We start from the raw sequence: 18,658 nt of genomic DNA on the forward strand, positions 1-18,658 counted from the left end.
ATTTACTTTATTTTCGATTTCTTTCCTCATTCGAGTCAAACTTCACTTCCCTCACCTCCTCGTATTGCGTGAACACAAAGACAATACCAAAAGAAGGCTTTAGATCGAGATAGAGAGAGAGAGAAAATAAAGATAAAAATAAAAATAAAAAGAGAAAAAATAAAAGCCTCTTCATATCCAATTTTTGCAAATTTGTTATCACTGGGACTTCTTTGCGGCTCTCTGCTGTTCATATCGATTATTCATCCAATCCCACTGTTCTTTAGCCCCGTCTTGATTAACAAACATCGCTAGCGCAGCAGAGGCACAGCAAAAGACAAGACCGTAGCGGTACATATTTGCCTGATACCTTACCCAAGTAGACATATTTTGTTGGTGTTATTGTTGTTTTTTTTTTTTGCTATTTCCTCTGCTCGTTTGTTTGTTTTCGTCCTGATATATATATATATATATGGATTACTTTTTTATTACTTTTTTTTTATTTTTGTTGCTCTTCGTCCGTTTTGTTCTCTTTGATATGTTGCTATTGTTTTATTGGTGTTCAATTCTCTCTCTATCCTTGTATGGATAACACGTCTTTCCCTTTGTGTGAGTGAAGAGAACCGCAAAAGTGTATACACCTTAGATATCCACGTGGTTTACATTATATATGTATAAATAAGGAGAAAAAAAGGAAAAATATATATATATATATATATATATATAGCAAGTAAAGAAAATAGTAAAAATAAAAAGAAAATGATACAGATAGATTCCATCATATGTAGATCACAATACACACAAGAAGAATTAAATAAAAAATAATATATATATATAACGATAATAATAATAATAATAATAATAATAATAATAATAATAATAATAATAATAATAATAAAGTCCAAAAATAAATTTAATCGTTATTCATCAAACGATTAGCTTCCATCACTTTCACTGTCATGGATTCCTGTTCCGCATCTCCCAGTTTTGGCATACCGCGAAGATAGAGATACTCACCCTTCTCAATAGGGCATAAAGCACGTAATGCAAAGAACCCACTACTACTACCACTACCATTTGAGAGACTTTTCTCTACCGCTTGCGTTTCTTCATCTGATAAAAACATCTCACGACACTGTTGCTTCAGTGCCTCATTATTATTATTATTATCATTATCATCATTATTGTATGGAAAGAACTGTACAACAGTATTCTGTAAACCGTCCTCCACCTGCGGTACGGCGTCTATTAACGGAATAAGGGTTGGTACAAACATATCATCTGCACTTGCCTTGAAGAAGTTTGTGCCTGGAATAAAGAGACGAATAGCGTCTGGTTCAATTGGCACCGCACGTAAATGTAAGGCGGCAAAACTGCGAAAAACATTCTCAAGAAAAACCTCCGGGTCTTCACAGGCGTCTGTGGCCATTTCAGAAAAGTAGTGATCAAGAAGTCCACTCTCCTCTCCACGTTCTTTCGATACACCATTGGCAATACCATCCCGCCCACGTGTGTCCTCTAACAACCATTTAATATATGGTGTAAAACTACTTTCCTCAAGTGAGGCAATACGGCACATCCACCCTGCAAGTACCATTTCCGATATAGAGGCCCCATGCAGAAATGAACAACGCTCGTTGTAATTCATCCAATTTACCTCAAGTGGGAAATTATGTGTGAGGTTAGTGCTGTTAAGATTGTACATCTCCCGTGCCACAACGAGAAAGTTAAAACAAGCTGTATATGGACACGTAAGAATCGCTTGTCCAGGCCGCAGGTGTTGAGCCGCACGAAGACAACGGGCGTAATGTATAGAAGATACGACGCGTACATTTCGATTTCCCCGTACATAGTTTGCTTTACACCATACACGAAATGCATCTACCGTTTCTTGTCTATATAACCATGTTCCAACTTCCTTCAGCATACGTGGTGTCTTTGTGGTGTCCCGGTGGATTGGGAATGCTATACACCGCCGTAGTGAGAGGTGCAACATTCTCGTTTATTCTATTTTTTTTCTTTCGGTTGTTTGCGTTTATTCGTCGATAACTATTGACTATTGTTATTTTCTTTTATATTTGGTTTAGAAAGGAAGAAAATAGAAAAAGGAAAAGAGGGAGTGAAAGAAGGGAAGAGAAATGTTTCTTCTTTTTTCCTTCCTCCTTTTTATTCCGTCTCCCCCTTTCCTTTCACTATAGACCCTCTGCACCTCCTAGCTGTGATGAAACACAAGAAGAGTAAAAGGAAGAGCAATGCAAAAAGAAATATATATTTTTTCGTTATATATATATATATATATATATATATATATATATGTATATATATATATATGTATAAAGATTTATTTTTCATCCAACTAGTAAAATGAGAAATATAACTTCATAATTAGAGGTAAGAAATGCGTCATTGAAGAGTTAATGGCATTGCATAAGCAATAATAGCAGTTACTTACTTTTTTTCTTTTCTATAGATTGCAGCAATTTCTTCTCTCATTCTTCATACCCACTCTATACGCAGAAAAGACAAATGGGTATATATATATATATATATATATATATATATATATATATATATATATATTACACAAGATACATGTACGTACAGTTTTTCACATCACTTCTTTTCTTTTCGCTTTTTTTCTTTTCTTCTTCTCCTCAATAGGCTATCTATCTGCACTCTGATACATATCCATCCCATTCTTTCCTTTCCTTTTATTCCTTCCTCTCTTTTTTTTTTTTTATACATACACCTCCAAAAATCAAAAAAAAAAACAATAGGGGAGGGAACCTGTGTCCTTCATAGAATCACAGAACTGTCTTCTTTTTTTTGTTGTTGTTGTTTTTGTTTGTTTTTTTGTTTGTTTCTTGTACATTGGGGATTGCGCCGCATAGCACTGAAGAACGAAAACGGATAATGAATAAAAGGTGCCATCAATAATAATAGTAACAGGGAGAGTCACAATTCAATTGAATAATGATTACTTTATCGGTGGAAGAGAGCACCCATCACCTGATGATGGCCGCGACGTCTCTGCCAATGCATGTTGCAGGGACTCTACAAAGGCTCTCAGTTGACGTATTTCTGTGCGATTATCCTCCAATTCCTGTGGTGCTTCAGGTCGTTTTCCCCCTGCGGCTGAAGAACCACCTGAAGCCGCATTCGTCTGAGACTTTCCAAGGGGATTCTTACCAAGACGTTCTAAACGATTCTGTCGCTTCGTTTCCTCAGCAGCAGCAATAGATAAATTACGTAGGTTGGTAATCTCTGCCCGCAGTTCATGAATTTCACGAATAAGGGATAGATTCTCCACCATCATTGCAGAGACTTCACATCGGTGTTGTTCCTGATCTGTCTTACATTTACGCCGCAATGCTTCGATAGAGGTACTTAGGTACTCTAATTGGGACTTGAATTCTCCTTTAATCTCTGGATCAACTTGTGCCGCACGGTGTCCATCACGTGCTACAACATGTCGTTGATACAAACGTTCCACCACCTCTCGTAAACGTGCAGGATCTTGCATAGCTGGTGCGAGTTCACCAACATCAGTCTTTACACGACACTTGTAGGTTTCAAAATCTTTCATTTGATTAAGTGTATGTTTAATCTGAACTTGTTGTTGTGCCAAATCTGACTTTAATTCTTCAATACTCTGTCGCAGTGTAATATTATTCTGATGTAAATTTTCTAATTCAATATTTTTCTCATTAATACGCTTATGTTCCCGTGCAATCTCTCGCTGTCGTGGTTCCATTTGTGATTTAAGCTGACGAATACGGTAATCTAGTACAAATTTGTGTTTCTCAAGTTCTTGATTTAATTTTTTCAGATCATATATTTTCTTTTCCTTCTCACCAATGATAGCATCGCGTTCTTCAATATCCTGATGTAATTGTGTCATACGTTGATTCAGTTCTGAGAGTTGTCCTGTGAGTGCTTTCTTTGCACTTTCCAGTACTTGTAACTCATTTGCGTGCACCTCTGCCTCTTTCTCCATGCGGAGGGCATTCTTTCGCATGATGGCGCCTTCTCCCTTCATCCGGAGATAGGCCTCCCGCCCGCCCTCGAGTTCCCGCTTATTGCGCTGCTGAATACTCTCGAGTTCAGCGTCTGTGTCGAGTTCGAGTCTGCGGCGCGCCTCCACGTTCGCCTCCTTTGCCCGCCGCACCTGCCGCTCGAGCCGCTCGAGGCCCTCGCGCCGCTTCCGCACAACGTCGTCGAAGCGCTCCGTCTCCTCCCGCCGCTCTCGGGCGAGTTGACTCTCGAGGGCGGCGGCCCGCTGGGCGTGTCGGGCGCGGCCCCCGTCGAGGGCGCACTGGAGGTCCCCGCAGACGTCCTCGAGCCGCCGCACCTCCGCCTGGCCGGCCCGCTCGAGTTCCTCCAGCAGCGGCACCGCCTCCGCCTCCTTCTCGAGCTTCACCGACACAAACGACCGCTCCTGCTCCGCCTTGGCCGTCCAGAGCGCCGCGTACTCCGCCTCCAGCGCGGCGACTTCGCTCTTGAACTCGTCCGCCCGCTCCCGCACCCGCGTGTTCTGCTCGTGGTTGCGCCGCTTCTCCTCACCTTCAATCTCCGTCCGGAGCTTGTTCATCGCAAGGGTCAGGCTCTCAATCGCAATCTCACGATTCTCCACATCACTCGCAAGAACAAGAACCTCATCCCCATAGTAGCCACTGTCACGCTGCGTACTGCGACCATCCTCACGAACGTCAAAGATAAAGAGTGTTCCATCCGTACTCACCGTATATACAGTACTCTCATCATAAGAAAGGGCCATACGAGTGACTTTACTCATGTGTGCCACCACAGGAGCTTCTTGGATACCAACTTGTAAAGGAAATGTCATAAACTTTATAGATCCATCATCCATACCAGCAAAAAGTAATCGTTGTTTAGGAGCAATGGCAAGGGTTGTAAGAGAATTATCACGAAATTCATATTCTGCTATAGTTGAACCCCCATTAATTTCATTAACGTTGAATCGTTCCATCTCTCGTAATACAGATTTACAATGTACATCTACAACTCCTGATGAAGGTTCTCCTACAGCCCATATCTTTTTATCATCTGCCGCAACCAATTGGTACTGATACCTCTTATCAGAGTGTTCAGTCTCCTTACGCATTTCACTAATATTCCAATTAATAATAAGTCCATCAAGAGAACAAGAGGTCATCCCATTATCAGTAGGATAAGGAGATGTAGCACTCCATTGAAAACAGTGAATTTTCTGTGGATGACCACGTAATTGTCCGTATAAATCACATGTAAGTGAATTATACAAGTGAATAAGATTTCCATGCGCTAATGCAAAGTATTTTCCACCCACTGAATATTGTACATCTGTAACATTACGAAGGTTTAAAACACGGTGTTCATGAAGGCAATTCCATAGAATACTCATAACGCGAACTTTATCAGAAAAACAAACTACCACAAAAAGACCATTGGGATGAATAGAAACTGCACCTGGTTGAGATGGAAAATACTGACACATCTCTAATTGATGTGTAGCAGTATTCCATATACGAACACTTTTATCTACACCACTAGTAACTAGATATGGTCTTCGTATACTACAATCTACTCCAACAATTCCTCCCACATGAAATGATTGACAAATAGGAAATAACTGTGGTGGATCATCTATTGATCTTCCTGCCCATGCCTGAGAAAAATTAAAAGCGAGTATTTGTCCAGCATAAGTCACTAATACCATAGTTTCTTCCAAATGATCAAGTGCAAGTCTTACCACACTGTTTTCTCGACGTGTTTCTACTCGTGTTATTTCACTTCGTGAATATGAAGTATGAGTCTCTTCAGCCGAAGAATTTTCTGGTACTTGTGTAGCACTAGTATTTATATTAAACATTGGTTTAGAAGCTTTTAATAATGGACTTGAAACAGGACCCTCAGCTGCTCCAGAGTTTGCTGAAACTGTAGAAGCAGGAAAAACAGCATTAGTAGTAGCAGAAGTACCAGTACGTTTTTTTGTAGCTCCTTCTGGATTATTTCCCTTCTCTGATGCATTTTCATTTAATGGTACAGGTACAATATATAATATAGTATATTCCGTATCCTCTAGTCCTTCTCCAGCTTCGTAAATAGCAACTGTACCTTGATCACTTCCAGCAACAAATCCTTTTTTGCTTCTTACAATAGAAAGTACAGTTGGATTTTCTGTTTGAGCTATTGTAGGAGGTGGTACAGGTAATAAACGTCTAAAGACGCTACCCTCAATAAGCAATAATTCTCCAGTCTGCGTAGATGCTACTACACGTTGACCTGAAATCCATGCATGTGTGAGGAAGTTAGATGTACGCTCTAGTGGGTATCCAGCTAATGCTTGACTCTGTAGTACACCATCCACATAACGGTAAAACCGCATCACCCCCAATCCAGATACCGCCATTAACAAAGGATCCTCTGGACAAATAGTTGCACATGAAACAGGAGGAGCTGAAAAGCTTGTCGTGTGTTGATCTCGTCCTCTTGACTCCGATGTAGAAAGTGAAACCGATGCATTCGGTGGTAAGTTCTCATCCACCATAATATCTGCCACTACAGAAGTAAAAGCAAGTGGTTTTGATCGTTCCCAGTTCCAATAATAAAGTTTCCACTGTGGTCCACCCCTTTGGGTTACCAAGTGACGACCGTCAGAACTGAAATCCATTGCCACAAAACGATCACTGTCAACATCCGGTACCGTTAACACCTTTCGACGTTTTCGCGTAACGGAGTCAATGATTTGAATTTGTGGTACGGCCCCACCTTCTGCGATGGCGATGAACTTTTTATTCGCACTCACCGCGAGTGCTGTCAAACCAGAACTGCGAATACCAGCCTCAAAGAATCGTTGTGTATTAGCACCAAGATTGTGTACAGCCACTGTCTTTCCCACTGGATACATTAGTGTTCCTTCCTCCACCCAATTTAGACATCCATACACGTCTGGCTTTACGCCGAAGGCGTGGCGCTTTACAAGACTTCGCCCAGAACCTTCTCTTGACTCCATAACTGACATTTTTTCTTTATCGGCCGGCTAATTTTGTATATATATATATATATATATATATATATATATATATATATATATATGAGAGAGAGAGAGAGAGAAAGATCGAAAGAGAACGAAATAGAGAAAAAACGAAGCATTAATAAGTGGTAACAATCCCCCATGTTTCAGAGAGAAACAAAATAATAGATATATATATATATATATATATATATAAAGAAAGAAATGAGAAATACAATCAGAGTTCTTTAATAATGCAGAGAGATTCCTTCGTTCCTTGCTCCTTCCATTGCTCTTAATTTTGCTTTCTTTCTTCCTTTTTTTTTTCGCTTCTTTTCTTCCTCCACAACAAAGCGTTGACACGACCCACACACCAACAATGACAATTGTAACTCAACCTCCACCATCATCATTTACGCAGATGAATGTTTCTTGTATTTGGCTCCAACAAAGTAAAACACACCACGTGCTAATTCATCTGGTAGTTGTCTAAACGCTAAATGGCATGGAATCTCTTTAATATCTTTATTTCTGTGTTTTGCATCTGCAAGATACTCTGGTACGGGTCGGCCAGATTGTTCCAAGTCTTGAATGATAGACTTTAGTGTACGTAGTGCTTGATCATTAGGAGGATGATCCTGTCCAGTATCCATGTATTCACCTCTAATAAAATCATCTACGAGAATGGCATTGGCATTACAATTGCGAACACTTAATGCCCGATTCTCCACTATTAATGTATCTTCTAGAGGACGTTTAAGCCAGCAAATGTTCTTCTCATAATAATTATCATGTGTAAACCAATCTCGATTACCTACAATATACTGTGAAATACGTACCCCTGTAGGATCAATAACGCTAAGTACCTGTCGCATATACCTTTCACTACAAGCTGACCACAACACCACCTCTGCATCAATAGATGAAAGATAATCTAATAACTCTGCCAAGTATGGTCGTGGTATCATACCAGCTTTCATACGAAATGCCTTATCACCGTATGAAAGAATCGTTTCATCCACATCCATCACAACAGTAAGTCGACTACGATAGGGTTTTTTTTTAGGTCCAATTAGACCCACACTACGTTTTTGGCTTTCCTGTAGTTGCCATAACTTTGATCCTCCTGCGGCTGCTATAATAATAGTACCAAATAAATAGTACTGTACTCCTCGGTCTTTTAACATTCGTTTCCAGTACTCCTTAAGTCGTTTAGCCCCATAAAAACGATCATCTGTGTATCCATCCCAGGCATTCTCTTTATTAGCGTACATGTGAATACTTGACTGAGCGCGTGAGAAGATATTGCTAGCAGAAGAATGTTTTTCTGGTTTTGGTGAAACTGGTGCCGCAGATGTTTGACCAAAGTTTCCATAACGATTCCATGAGGACCCTGAAACACTGCGACCGAAACGGCACCAAAACTGACGATACATTTAACGTGAAAAAATAATAATAAATAGACAAAATAAATAAATAAATAAAAATAAATAAAGCAAAAATGAAATAGAAATAAAAAAATTATATATATATATATATATATATATATATATATATATATGTAGAGAGAGAGAGAGATTTCGTGTGTGACACGAATGATTATTATGTATGTCTACGTTCAAGGTATGTGTGTATCCCTTGTTGTTCTTGTTTTTTTTCTCTTCTTATCCTTTTCTCTTTGTGTTTAGTACAATATATTCTTTTTGGTTTTGTCTCTCTTAGTGGGTGTGCAACTAATTATACAGTGTAATTATCCTCAAGGGGAGAAATAACTTTCTCGTTATTTGTTGTCTTCCCACACACAGAAAGAGAAAGATATCGCACTCACAGAGAAGGAGAGAAAAACGTAAGAAATATAACGCTTTCCCTTCCCTCTTGTACTGTTGAGAATACATTAAATAAGAAAAGGAAAGAAAAGAAGTGTATATTTCTTTGTTTTTTTTTTTTTTGAGATCCTAATATATATTCAGAATGTGTCTAGAACAAGAACATTACAGAAATGCAATATCACAGTTATTATAAACTCATATGTTTGAAAGAGCGACAATAAGAAGAATATAAAAAAAAAGTCAAGCACACACGACAGAGAAAAATAAGAAAAAGTGAAAGAAAAGAGGAAAGAGGAAAAAAAAGAAAGGGAGATAACGGGTATATCGGCAAATATGTATGTATGTATGTGTGAATGAAAAAAGAAGAAAGCAAACCCATCATCATCATCATCATATCATTATATATCATCTTTCTAAACCTCCTTTCCCTTTTTTCCTCTTTGCGTTATTACTTCCTTCTCCTCTTTTCCCTTTTGTTTCTTCCTATTCGCTTGTTTCGATTGCTGTGATCGCATTTGCTTTAACCACCGCCACGCCCCAATACAAGTAATAATATTCACCACATAAATAGAACAGCACACCATACACAAATCATGCAGAATCACAGTTAAGACTATAAATAGTCCTGCAGAGACCACACAACTCACCGCACTCATAAGAAAGAGCAACAATGGATATCGACTCACGGCGAGTTCCGTGAGATAAAACAACATTCCCACCGCCGCATTAGACACACTTGGCAGACCAAAGAGTTGTGTAATGGAGCCGTACTCGGAGGCAAACACACGTGTGCATGAGAATATGCCCACATCGCAGTAAGCACGGTATTGCAGGCCGAGTTCCTGTGCCTTTATAAAGCGTTGCTCCACGTAATAGGCGTAACTAGAGAGAAGAAATCCAAGCATCACCACAATGGGTAATAATCGTGGTACGTTCATAAGTAATATGTATATGTATATACAATATGTAATGGATGTTATTCTTCTTGTTTTTTTTTATATTATTTCTTTTCTTCTCTTTTTTTTCGTTATGTTTGCTAATATATTGTTCTATTACTATAGTTTGCAAGTTCTCGTTTGCCTGCACTTGTCGTTTCTGACTGTTGTACGAAGAAGAGAAGATAATACAACGAACAGAAGAAAAAATAAAATAAGAAAGATGTAATTATTTTTATTTTATTTTTCTGAAACTAAAAATAAAAAAGAAAAGAAGTAAATAAACGAAATAAAATACGTTGTGTATATTTAAACCTCATAATTATACACTTTCCGCTTCACAATGCACAAACACACACAAACACAGATACACAAAGAAAGTTATATGAACAGAGAAAAAGAGAAAAATAGAAAATACACAGGTGCGAACGAGAATATGGATGCCCTCTTCAAATATTGCACCATTATAGGTATATAGATGTATATGTGAAGGAAGAGAAGTCAAGAGAAAATATATATAAATATATATAAAGAAGAAAAATATAAAGATGAGAAAAAAGAAAAAAGAAAAATCATCCCATCAAGAATAAATAAGCGAGAAATAAAAAGGAGCTGCGACCCGTCTCTTTCACTCTCCTTCCCTCCCTTCTCTTTTCTCCTCTCTTCATGTAGAAAACCATAATGAACGCGTTCATCTAGTTGCTGTTGTTGTTGTTTATTGATGCGGTTGAAGCAAGTAGATAGATTCCATGTACACCTCTACGCAAACAATTCCCAACAAACCAACATAAACAAAAGAAAAAGAATGAAAAAAAAAAAGAGATGTAGTGTGTGAAGGATTACTAATGTATCGTCTTTTTCGTCTGTATCTATATTATTTATCGTTCTTTTTCTCTTTCTCTTTCTTTCTCACTTGTCCTTCCTCTTTTCCTATTTTCCTCCTCCCTCACTCCTCTCCGTTATTATTATCCATTCCGTTTCCTTTTTTTTTCTTTTCCTTCTTTCTCTTTCTCTTCTCATCTACTACTTCCATGTATATATCCATCATTTATGTGCATGCAGTCACTCCTCTCCCATCTGCACAGCACGTGTGATGCGTTCCCGCAGCAGCAGCGTATCCAGCGAGCCGTCCTCCGCCATACACCCATCGAAGCCGTAAATGCGATCCACCGCAATATCATTGTGAAAGAGTACGCAACACGGCAGTGTTTGAATCCGCAGCCGCTCGACGAGAAACGGCGACTTCTCCGCGTCGATCTTCACAAACTTCACCGCCATCATCGCGAGGGCGAGTTGCGAGAGTCGACTGTCCATCAGCCGGCAGGTCTCAAAGTCCTTGTGGTAGAAGTGCACACACACATCCTCGCTCCCGCCCTTCTCCCGCACAACAATGTTGAAGAACTCATCCTGCGAGATCTCGCGGTATTGGCCGTGTTGCTTCTGCCGCCACTCCGCCTCCTTCGCGTGTAATTTCTGCATCTGCGCCATGCGGCGGCGGCGGAGTTCGAGCAGTTCGTCGTCGTCGTCACCGGCGGCAGCGGCGATGTCCTCCTCGTGCACCACACCGCGTTCCAGTCGTTCTTGTATTTTCTCTGCGGCGGGGTTATAGACGGGCACGCCGTTATTGCGATGTGGGGCCTCCTCCACCTGCCGGCGGTGTGTGGGGACCACATCGTCCATATCGCGATTCTTCATATACTCCCGCGTGGACATTTGCTCAATCGCCGAGGTGAGGTTTTGATTGGCTTTGAGGTTGGTGGCCTCATTCACCATTCCACTGCTTTTTCCAGACCCGAGCATCGTGGTAAAGAAAGAAAATCTATTTTTTTTTTCTTATTCTTAGTATTGTTGGTGTTGGTGGTATTGCTTTCTGCTTCTGCAGCCGCCGTGTTTATTCCGTCTTTTTTTTTCCTTGTACAAGACCTTTTATATATATAAAGACATAAAGAGAAACAGGGATGAGAAAGGCATAGAAAAGTAAAGAGAAGCACATTATATTATATTATATATATATATATATATATATATATATATATATATATATATATATATATATATATAATAAGGATAACAAAAAAAAATAGAAATAAAAACGTTTCAATATGAACAATACAGAATAGGATGCAATAAATACACCAAAAACGGAATCAAAAACGCATCATACAAGTATCTTTTTCAATTTTGTTTACTTTTTTCTTTGTTATAACTTTTCTGCTGCCATTATGTTAAACAAAAAAATAAACAAACGAAAAATCACTTACTTTCCCACCCGCTCACACAAACAAGCACACAGTTCTATTCTTCTATTCGCACCTCTTAATAAAGAAACGGTTCGTTAAATACCAAGTTCCTCCTGATACGCACGTAGCTGTTGTCTAAAACCAATATTGGGTGAAGCTACTTGACGTCTCTGTTGAATAAGTGAAATTGATGCTCCGGCTGTTAGGCGTAACTTCTTCATAAGATACGCGGCCGCTATAGTAGGAGCACGAGAGATACCGGCCCCACAGTGCACTAACACAGCGGAGTGTTGTTTTATAAGTACATTTTCAATAAACGCCGACGTTTTTGGAAAAAACTCTGATATTTTATACGTAGTATTATCCTTCGCTGATATGGTCATGTATACAAAGTCATTTGGAAAACGTGGTTGGGTACCGATACAACACAAGATATGTGTAATGCGATGTCGAGTGAGCATTTCCTTATTGGTTGCTGGGTGATAGGAACCAACAAAGAGTCCTGGTACAATCTCTTGCATCCCCTGCATTGTATATACACCCGTTAACATGAATGTTGGCACACTCCCCGAATTAGGATCCCCCAGAGATGAGTCCTTGTTACAAAGTGCATCTACCTCATGGCTCTTATTAGGATAGAAATGCAAAAGTGCGTTGTAAAGGGCATTCCGTGTTGAACACACCGCCTCTTTCTGCACTGGAAGATTTGTCACGGCCATTCGAAACTCTTCAAGGGGCAATGCAATTTCGTCCGGTATAATTAGTGGCTTGGCGGAGGGAAGTGCGATAGTATCTCGGTTTCTACCCGTACTGTTATGCCCGCTTATCGTACTGTTTGCTTCTCTTCGCATTTTAGAGTCCCTACCATGGCTTTCTTTAGTATCTCTACGCAATACATCTTCCTTTTGTTTCTCATTTTGTTCTTTTTCTTTTTCTTCTTGTTGTTGTGAAATGAACCGCAAAACGGCAAACACACGCTGCAACTCGGATGAAAGAGGAGCTCGACCAGAGTTGGCAGAGTGTTTGTCTTTATTTGCTAATGTTTTTCTCTCCAGGGCAGCCATAGCTCTAGTAAAAAGAACAATCAAATAAAGAAAAGAAGAAAGAAAATTAAATAAAAAGATGCATGAAACACTAACTATCGTTATAGATAGATATCATTACTATCATCAACAGTTGAATGGCACAAAAAACACCATTCAAAATGCAAGGGAGTTTCGGTTCGTTTTATATTTCATACAATGTATGATTCATTTTCGCTTATTTAAAATACAGGTTTTGTATTTCTCCCTCGTACCGTTGTCCCTACATCGGTAATAAATGAAACGTGATAAAATATTTTAGGATGAATAATAATAACAATAATAATAATAATAATAATAATAATAATACAAATAATGATGAAAAAAAAACGAGTGATTTAGTACTCCACTAAAATTTCACTATTTATTTCGAGCAACACTGAAAGAAGCTCCTTCCTTTTCCAAACAACAATTGACATCGCATGTTGAGTTTCCACTTCTCTCCAGTCATGTACAGATACTGCTGTAAAGTTACTGGGTGTTTTTATGTAGAAAGAAAGTGCTGGTAAACACCACCAGTGTTTGTACAGTCGTACTCGTTGTATATGCATAAGCGGAAAGGCATTGGATCCAATACATATAAAGGATGCCGTAACTGTTAAAATCATTTCATCTGTATTAGCATCAGCTTCTCCAAGTCCTATAGTTGTATGAATGCAGCGAATCTTGCACGTAAAAAGAGAGTCCTCTGATAATACGGGTAAAAAGTGTTTCTCAAAATAGGTTAGGTTTGAGTCGCGTTTCTCAAGTGCCTCCCTAAAGGCATCACGAACAGACAAAAGAGAATTGGAAGTTTCATATACAAAATGTTCATGATATATTTTCATAGCGCGCTTAATGGCGAATATAAAGTCTGCTGCTAAAGGTTGTAGATCATGGAAAAAAGGTGAATCATTATAACGGTAATTATGTAACATGATAACAAGAATAGCAATCGCAATTGGTGCATAATCCATATGTAAAACTAAAGCGGCATTTAGTAAATGACATTGTTTCTCTGAAGAGAGAAGTATCCGTTCACTGCGAATACGCTGCACAACCTCTGCCGTAATCACACGATCACCGACATTCACAGAAAGTACTTCCCATACATTCCGTATAGCAGAAATTTCACGCCGTTTTCTTGCCTGTTGAAAAGCCGCACTCACATCAAGGGTTTTTAAAAATTCTTCTACATCTATTACTCTTGACAGGTTAGTTTTATTTTCATTATTACTATTAGTATAAGTTTGATTGTCATTGAACTGAGGTATGGTAACTTCGGCTGTAAATAGGTTCCTTACAGGTTGTATAACATATACTTGTTGAAGTGTTGAAGCAAGTGTTGGTGATGCCTTAATGAGTTCTTCCATATTTATGCGTTCCTTAATAATACGCATCAGTATTAGAGTTACTAGACGTACCGATACAGCAGATTCACGATGACGACAGACAAGTTCCTCAAGAGTTCGCACTAGTGGTTCACATTCACGAGGAGGTGGGAGATCTATTTGATAAAGTCGCGAGAGAATAACTTCTACGTGAGATTCATGTAAGAAAATCTCCGCACTCCGAAGTCTACGCCACATATTTGGATCTACAGAAGAAGAAAGTTTCAACTGCAGAAGTGATGGAGTTTCTTTTGCTGGTGCTATTATACTCTTTGAAACTTTATGTGAATTGAGATTGGCCAATTCATACAGTGTTTCCCGCACTAATGTCTCAAACTTCACCCTCTGTGATGTGATTTGTGATCGTATTAATAACCGTAATTTCCTTGGCACGCAGAGAAACACCACCGCCCGCACACGTCCCCCTTGCATAATCTCAACAACTAACTCTAAACGAAGATCACTCCCTACAAGAGGGGCTGTCGGTGCTACATTCATTACATGTGCTAAAACCCGATCACCAGCTGCCACAATAACACCATACTCATCCGCATCAAGACTCTGATCTTTGCGATAACGCATTTTATATGATGTTGTGTAGTAGGCAACATGTGGATAGGTTGTTGGTACTTCTAACCATGTGGGTGTGGTAGGGTAATCAATATCGCGTCGTCTAGTATGAAGGGCTGGCATAAGTGCAAATATACCAGCGTGTTGAGGAAATAGTTTGTTAAACAATTTCATCGGATCATGTTCCATAAACTCTTGTTCCCACGACATACCTTCCTTTAAAATTTGTTGAAGTGGTGAAAAGGGTGGTTTAAATGTAGTGCGACCCTCACCATGTTGATAGAAGAGTGCCACACTATGAGCAGAAGTTTCACAATATTCATAAATATCTGATGGATCTGCGTTTGGCATTGGGGCCATAGTAAGCATCATTGAAGACTCCTCCTCTTCTGCTAATTCTTCTTCTTGTTTTTGTTGTTGTTGTTGTTGTTGATGATGATGATGATCTGTGTTGTGAATACTATTCACCTCTTTTACATTCGATATATCCTCTTCTCTCAATGGTATCTGCACGTCACTTGTAGTCAACATTAAAGGATGTTTACTACTACTCTTGTGACCCAGTGATACAACCTCTGTACTCATTACACTTGACTTGTGCATCTCTGTAGTTTCTTTTCCTTTTATCTTACACTCAGCATCATATGAAATGCTTGTAGCAACACTTTCCGAACCCCCTGTGGAGACTATAGAAGATGTGGATGTGGAAAAGTTACTACTACTACGACTAGTACCAGTAGGAGTACTACTGCATCCAACTGTAGTACAGAAACATGCCTCTGGAGTTAATGGATCCTGTGGTGACTGTACAACACAATCAACATCCATATAATCGTGTTTATGTTCCATTTGAAGACGCACACGATGCGAGAAATTTCCAACAGGAAGTAAATCTCTCAAATCTATCAAACACTTCGTCAGAGAGATGGAAGAAACAGAATCATCTACATCTTTTTTTCTAAAAGAAACTTCCTTCATGGTATTATGAATACTAGAGTTTTTCCTCTTCCGCATGAGAAGTGTCACCTCTAAACGTAGCATCTTTTTTTGGTAAAGTACCGCATCGGATTCACATTTATTTTGCGACTTTCGACGCATCTTCGCCTCAAACACAATATTTTCCATCCCTGTTAACGAAAACATCATCTGAGTACTTTCTGTCGAAGCATTTACGGTATTTTCCAGCGGTAATTGAGTAGAAAAGACCACACGGCCTTTACGTGATGTACTAACAAACCACTTTACAAGGAGCTCCGCAGTAGTTTCATATTTCTCCCTACTCCTACGCAATGCTCGCGGAAGACGGGCAACTAGTTGTATTGGGGTTAAAGAAATAATAAGGTGATCGTATGATGATGAATGGACTGGCATATCCCTCACAAGTCCCTAAGAAAGAAAGACACCCCCACAACGGCAATGTATGCTTTATCACATATACCACTTAAAACAGATTCTTGAGACGCAACAATACACGAAATGAATGACGTGTATGCAGGAAAAAAATCACAATGGGAGAAACTCAGTGAGAGAGTGTGTGTGTTTAAAAGAGCGAGACAGAGAGAGATAGAGAGAGAAAGAAAAGTCATCCGGTGACGAACCAAGAGAAACAACAATTCAAAAAAAAAAAGAAACAACAACAAAAAAAAGTCAACTCGGTTTCTTTATTCTAACACACAGCAGACAAACACTTCAGGTTTGCTACCCATATTGACGTACAGGAATGTCCTCGTTTCCACGGTATCCGCCGTAGTCACCGTCAACACCCCTCTCTTCCCTATCTCCACCAGCAAGCAGCACTCAACTCTTCTCGTTAAACACACTCCAACAGTTCATATCGGTACGCGCGGAGGATGCAAAGACGTATTCAGGCCAAACGTGCGGTCTCACGACTGCATTTCTCTTTCTCTCCGATGAATGGGCTCCACGGAGAAATGCAATGCCAAATTAGAACAGAAATGCACCAGCAAGCATGCTCAGCGCCAGATGCATTCTGGCCTCGCACGCACATCATCCTTCAAAGTCTCCCGTCCCTATTCAGCATACATACACACACACACGCACACAGAAAGAGACAGAGAGAGATTCTTCGGTGTACCCCTCCTCTTAACAAAGGGGCACACAAGTGGCGGAGTACGGGAGACCCAACAAGGACACCTGGGCATCACAGTCAGCACTCACGCGGCACTGTACACGCAAATAGAAATCAAACATGACACAAAAAAGGTGATGCACCCCTCCACTACATGCCTCACACCCCAGGACACACAAGAGGAAGGACAGTGCTGGAGGGAAGAGGGGGCGGCGGTTCTGGCATCTTCAGTACATCCCAGCGACCAGCTATCAAGCCTAAAACACACACAACAGCATGTCAGTGTGCAGCACTGTCCCTCGACCAGTAAACTTCGTTCTCCATCTTCCCATCATCCATCTGGTGACTGCGCTCAATGTCGGGAAGGCGGTGGTTCATGAACACCAACTGCATCTCTTCCAGTGTCATGTCCTTCAACCATCCCCTCGCATTGAGGTAGCGCTGCGCCATCTCACGCTGTTTGAGATCCTTGTGGTACGGACTCTTCGGGTGGCTGGCCTTCCACAGGGCGTGCATAAGATTTGCATCACGCAGTCCCTCTTCAATCTGCGCCTCCGTGAGCGGTGTCAGGTTGGGACGGTGCAGCCGCTCGATCAACGGCGCCTCCTCCAGCTCACGCTGCTTCAGCGCCATGTACTGCTCCATGTGTATCTTGCGGTACTTCGCGCTCTCCTCCGCGTATTGCCGCTCCGTCACCCCCTTCACCGGCGAACTGCCAGGCGTGTCGACGCCAATGAAACAGACACCCATCCGCCGGGCCTGCCCCACAACGCGGCGCACGCGTGTCTCCAGCAGCGGGTACTCCGGCTTCCCCCAATTCATCGGCTTCATCTTGGCAATCTCGTACGCCATCTCCAGTGTCATCATCGCGCAGTAACAACCACGAATGGGTACCGGGCCCGTCTCGCGACGCCTCTTTCGCAATGCACGCAAAATAAACCAAGCCGTTGGTGGCGGTTCAATGCAGTACAGGTAGGTCTTGTCAAAATAAACTTGGATCCGCACAATCAGCTCCACATCGTCCTTGAAGTGTGGCTTCGTGCGGTCGTTGAATGCCTTTGCAAAGTCCATGGCCTTGAGACCAAGCTTCGAGAACTCTTGTCCCACAGGCGGCCCTGTCGCAGCTTTCCCTGCCTTGATGAAGAAGCGCCAGTTATGCATTACCCGTTTCCCAGGAAAATCCGGCACCGCGAATATTTCCTTCCCCTTCGCCAAAACAACGGAATCCGGCAGGCGGTTTGAACCAGGCTCAACGTTGACCGTCTTTGGCCGCGCCTTCAAAAACAGTTGGACGCATCGGTGAAGCATCTGCAGACTATTTCCACCACTCCCTTGACTCAGCGCTATACCTTCCCCTCCTACCTCTTACACGCAAAGGGGATGCAGAGCAGGGTATACAGCAAACCACAGCAGGAGGCTGCCATTAGCCACAAATACACACACAGAGGTTGAACAAAAAAAACAAAACACACATAGACAAGCATAGGCATAGTAAAAAAAAATAAGAATAAAAAAGAAACAATAAACAAAATACCAGACCAAAACCCAG

At 40.7% G+C, this 18,658-nt stretch overlaps 8 protein-coding genes across 8 annotated transcripts; all 8 read right to left on the reverse strand.

Annotated features, from left to right (window-relative positions):
- Positions 1-892: 892 nt before the first annotated feature.
- LSM04_006278 (uncharacterized protein) lies at positions 893-1,975 on the reverse strand (the record flags this gene model as incomplete). The annotated part of the gene is made up of 1 exon (XM_067333753.1): positions 893-1,975. The coding sequence occupies one exon, from the start codon at positions 1,973-1,975 to the stop codon at positions 893-895; it is 1,083 nt and encodes a 360-aa protein (XP_067189499.1).
- Positions 1,976-2,956: 981 nt separating this feature from the next.
- Positions 2,957-7,003, reverse strand: LSM04_001685 (WD40 repeat; the record flags this gene model as incomplete). Its single annotated transcript, XM_067333754.1, has 1 exon — positions 2,957-7,003. One exon carries the CDS (start codon positions 7,001-7,003, stop codon positions 2,957-2,959), a length of 4,047 nt encoding a protein of 1,348 aa, XP_067189399.1.
- A 404-nt stretch (positions 7,004-7,407) lies between these two features.
- LSM04_001360 (FCP1 homology domain) lies at positions 7,408-8,430 on the reverse strand (the record flags this gene model as incomplete). The annotated part of the gene is made up of 1 exon (XM_067333755.1): positions 7,408-8,430. The coding sequence occupies one exon, from the start codon at positions 8,428-8,430 to the stop codon at positions 7,408-7,410; it is 1,023 nt and encodes a 340-aa protein (XP_067189394.1).
- Positions 8,431-9,236: 806 nt separating this feature from the next.
- Positions 9,237-9,761, reverse strand: LSM04_004053 (Vitamin K epoxide reductase; the record flags this gene model as incomplete). The annotated part of the gene is made up of 1 exon (XM_067333756.1): positions 9,237-9,761. The coding sequence occupies one exon, from the start codon at positions 9,759-9,761 to the stop codon at positions 9,237-9,239; it is 525 nt and encodes a 174-aa protein (XP_067189452.1).
- Positions 9,762-10,820: 1,059 nt separating this feature from the next.
- LSM04_004976 (phosducin) lies at positions 10,821-11,558 on the reverse strand (the record flags this gene model as incomplete). Its single annotated transcript, XM_067333757.1, has 1 exon — positions 10,821-11,558. The coding sequence occupies one exon, from the start codon at positions 11,556-11,558 to the stop codon at positions 10,821-10,823; it is 738 nt and encodes a 245-aa protein (XP_067189474.1).
- A 535-nt stretch (positions 11,559-12,093) lies between these two features.
- LSM04_003787 (Dual specificity phosphatase) lies at positions 12,094-13,062 on the reverse strand (the record flags this gene model as incomplete). Its single annotated transcript, XM_067333758.1, has 1 exon — positions 12,094-13,062. The coding sequence occupies one exon, from the start codon at positions 13,060-13,062 to the stop codon at positions 12,094-12,096; it is 969 nt and encodes a 322-aa protein (XP_067189444.1).
- Positions 13,063-13,418: 356 nt separating this feature from the next.
- Positions 13,419-16,391, reverse strand: LSM04_009687 (uncharacterized protein; the record flags this gene model as incomplete). Its single annotated transcript, XM_067333759.1, has 1 exon — positions 13,419-16,391. The coding sequence occupies one exon, from the start codon at positions 16,389-16,391 to the stop codon at positions 13,419-13,421; it is 2,973 nt and encodes a 990-aa protein (XP_067189554.1).
- Positions 16,392-17,388: 997 nt separating this feature from the next.
- Positions 17,389-18,417, reverse strand: LSM04_000326 (Ribosomal protein L11; the record flags this gene model as incomplete). The annotated part of the gene is made up of 1 exon (XM_067333760.1): positions 17,389-18,417. One exon carries the CDS (start codon positions 18,415-18,417, stop codon positions 17,389-17,391), a length of 1,029 nt encoding a protein of 342 aa, XP_067189375.1.
- Positions 18,418-18,658: the final 241 nt, after the last annotated feature.

Source organism: Trypanosoma melophagium (assembly GCF_022059095.1).
Source record: "Trypanosoma melophagium isolate St. Kilda chromosome Unknown ctg30segment0, whole genome shotgun sequence".
Taxonomy (NCBI): domain Eukaryota; phylum Euglenozoa; class Kinetoplastea; order Trypanosomatida; family Trypanosomatidae; genus Trypanosoma; species Trypanosoma melophagium.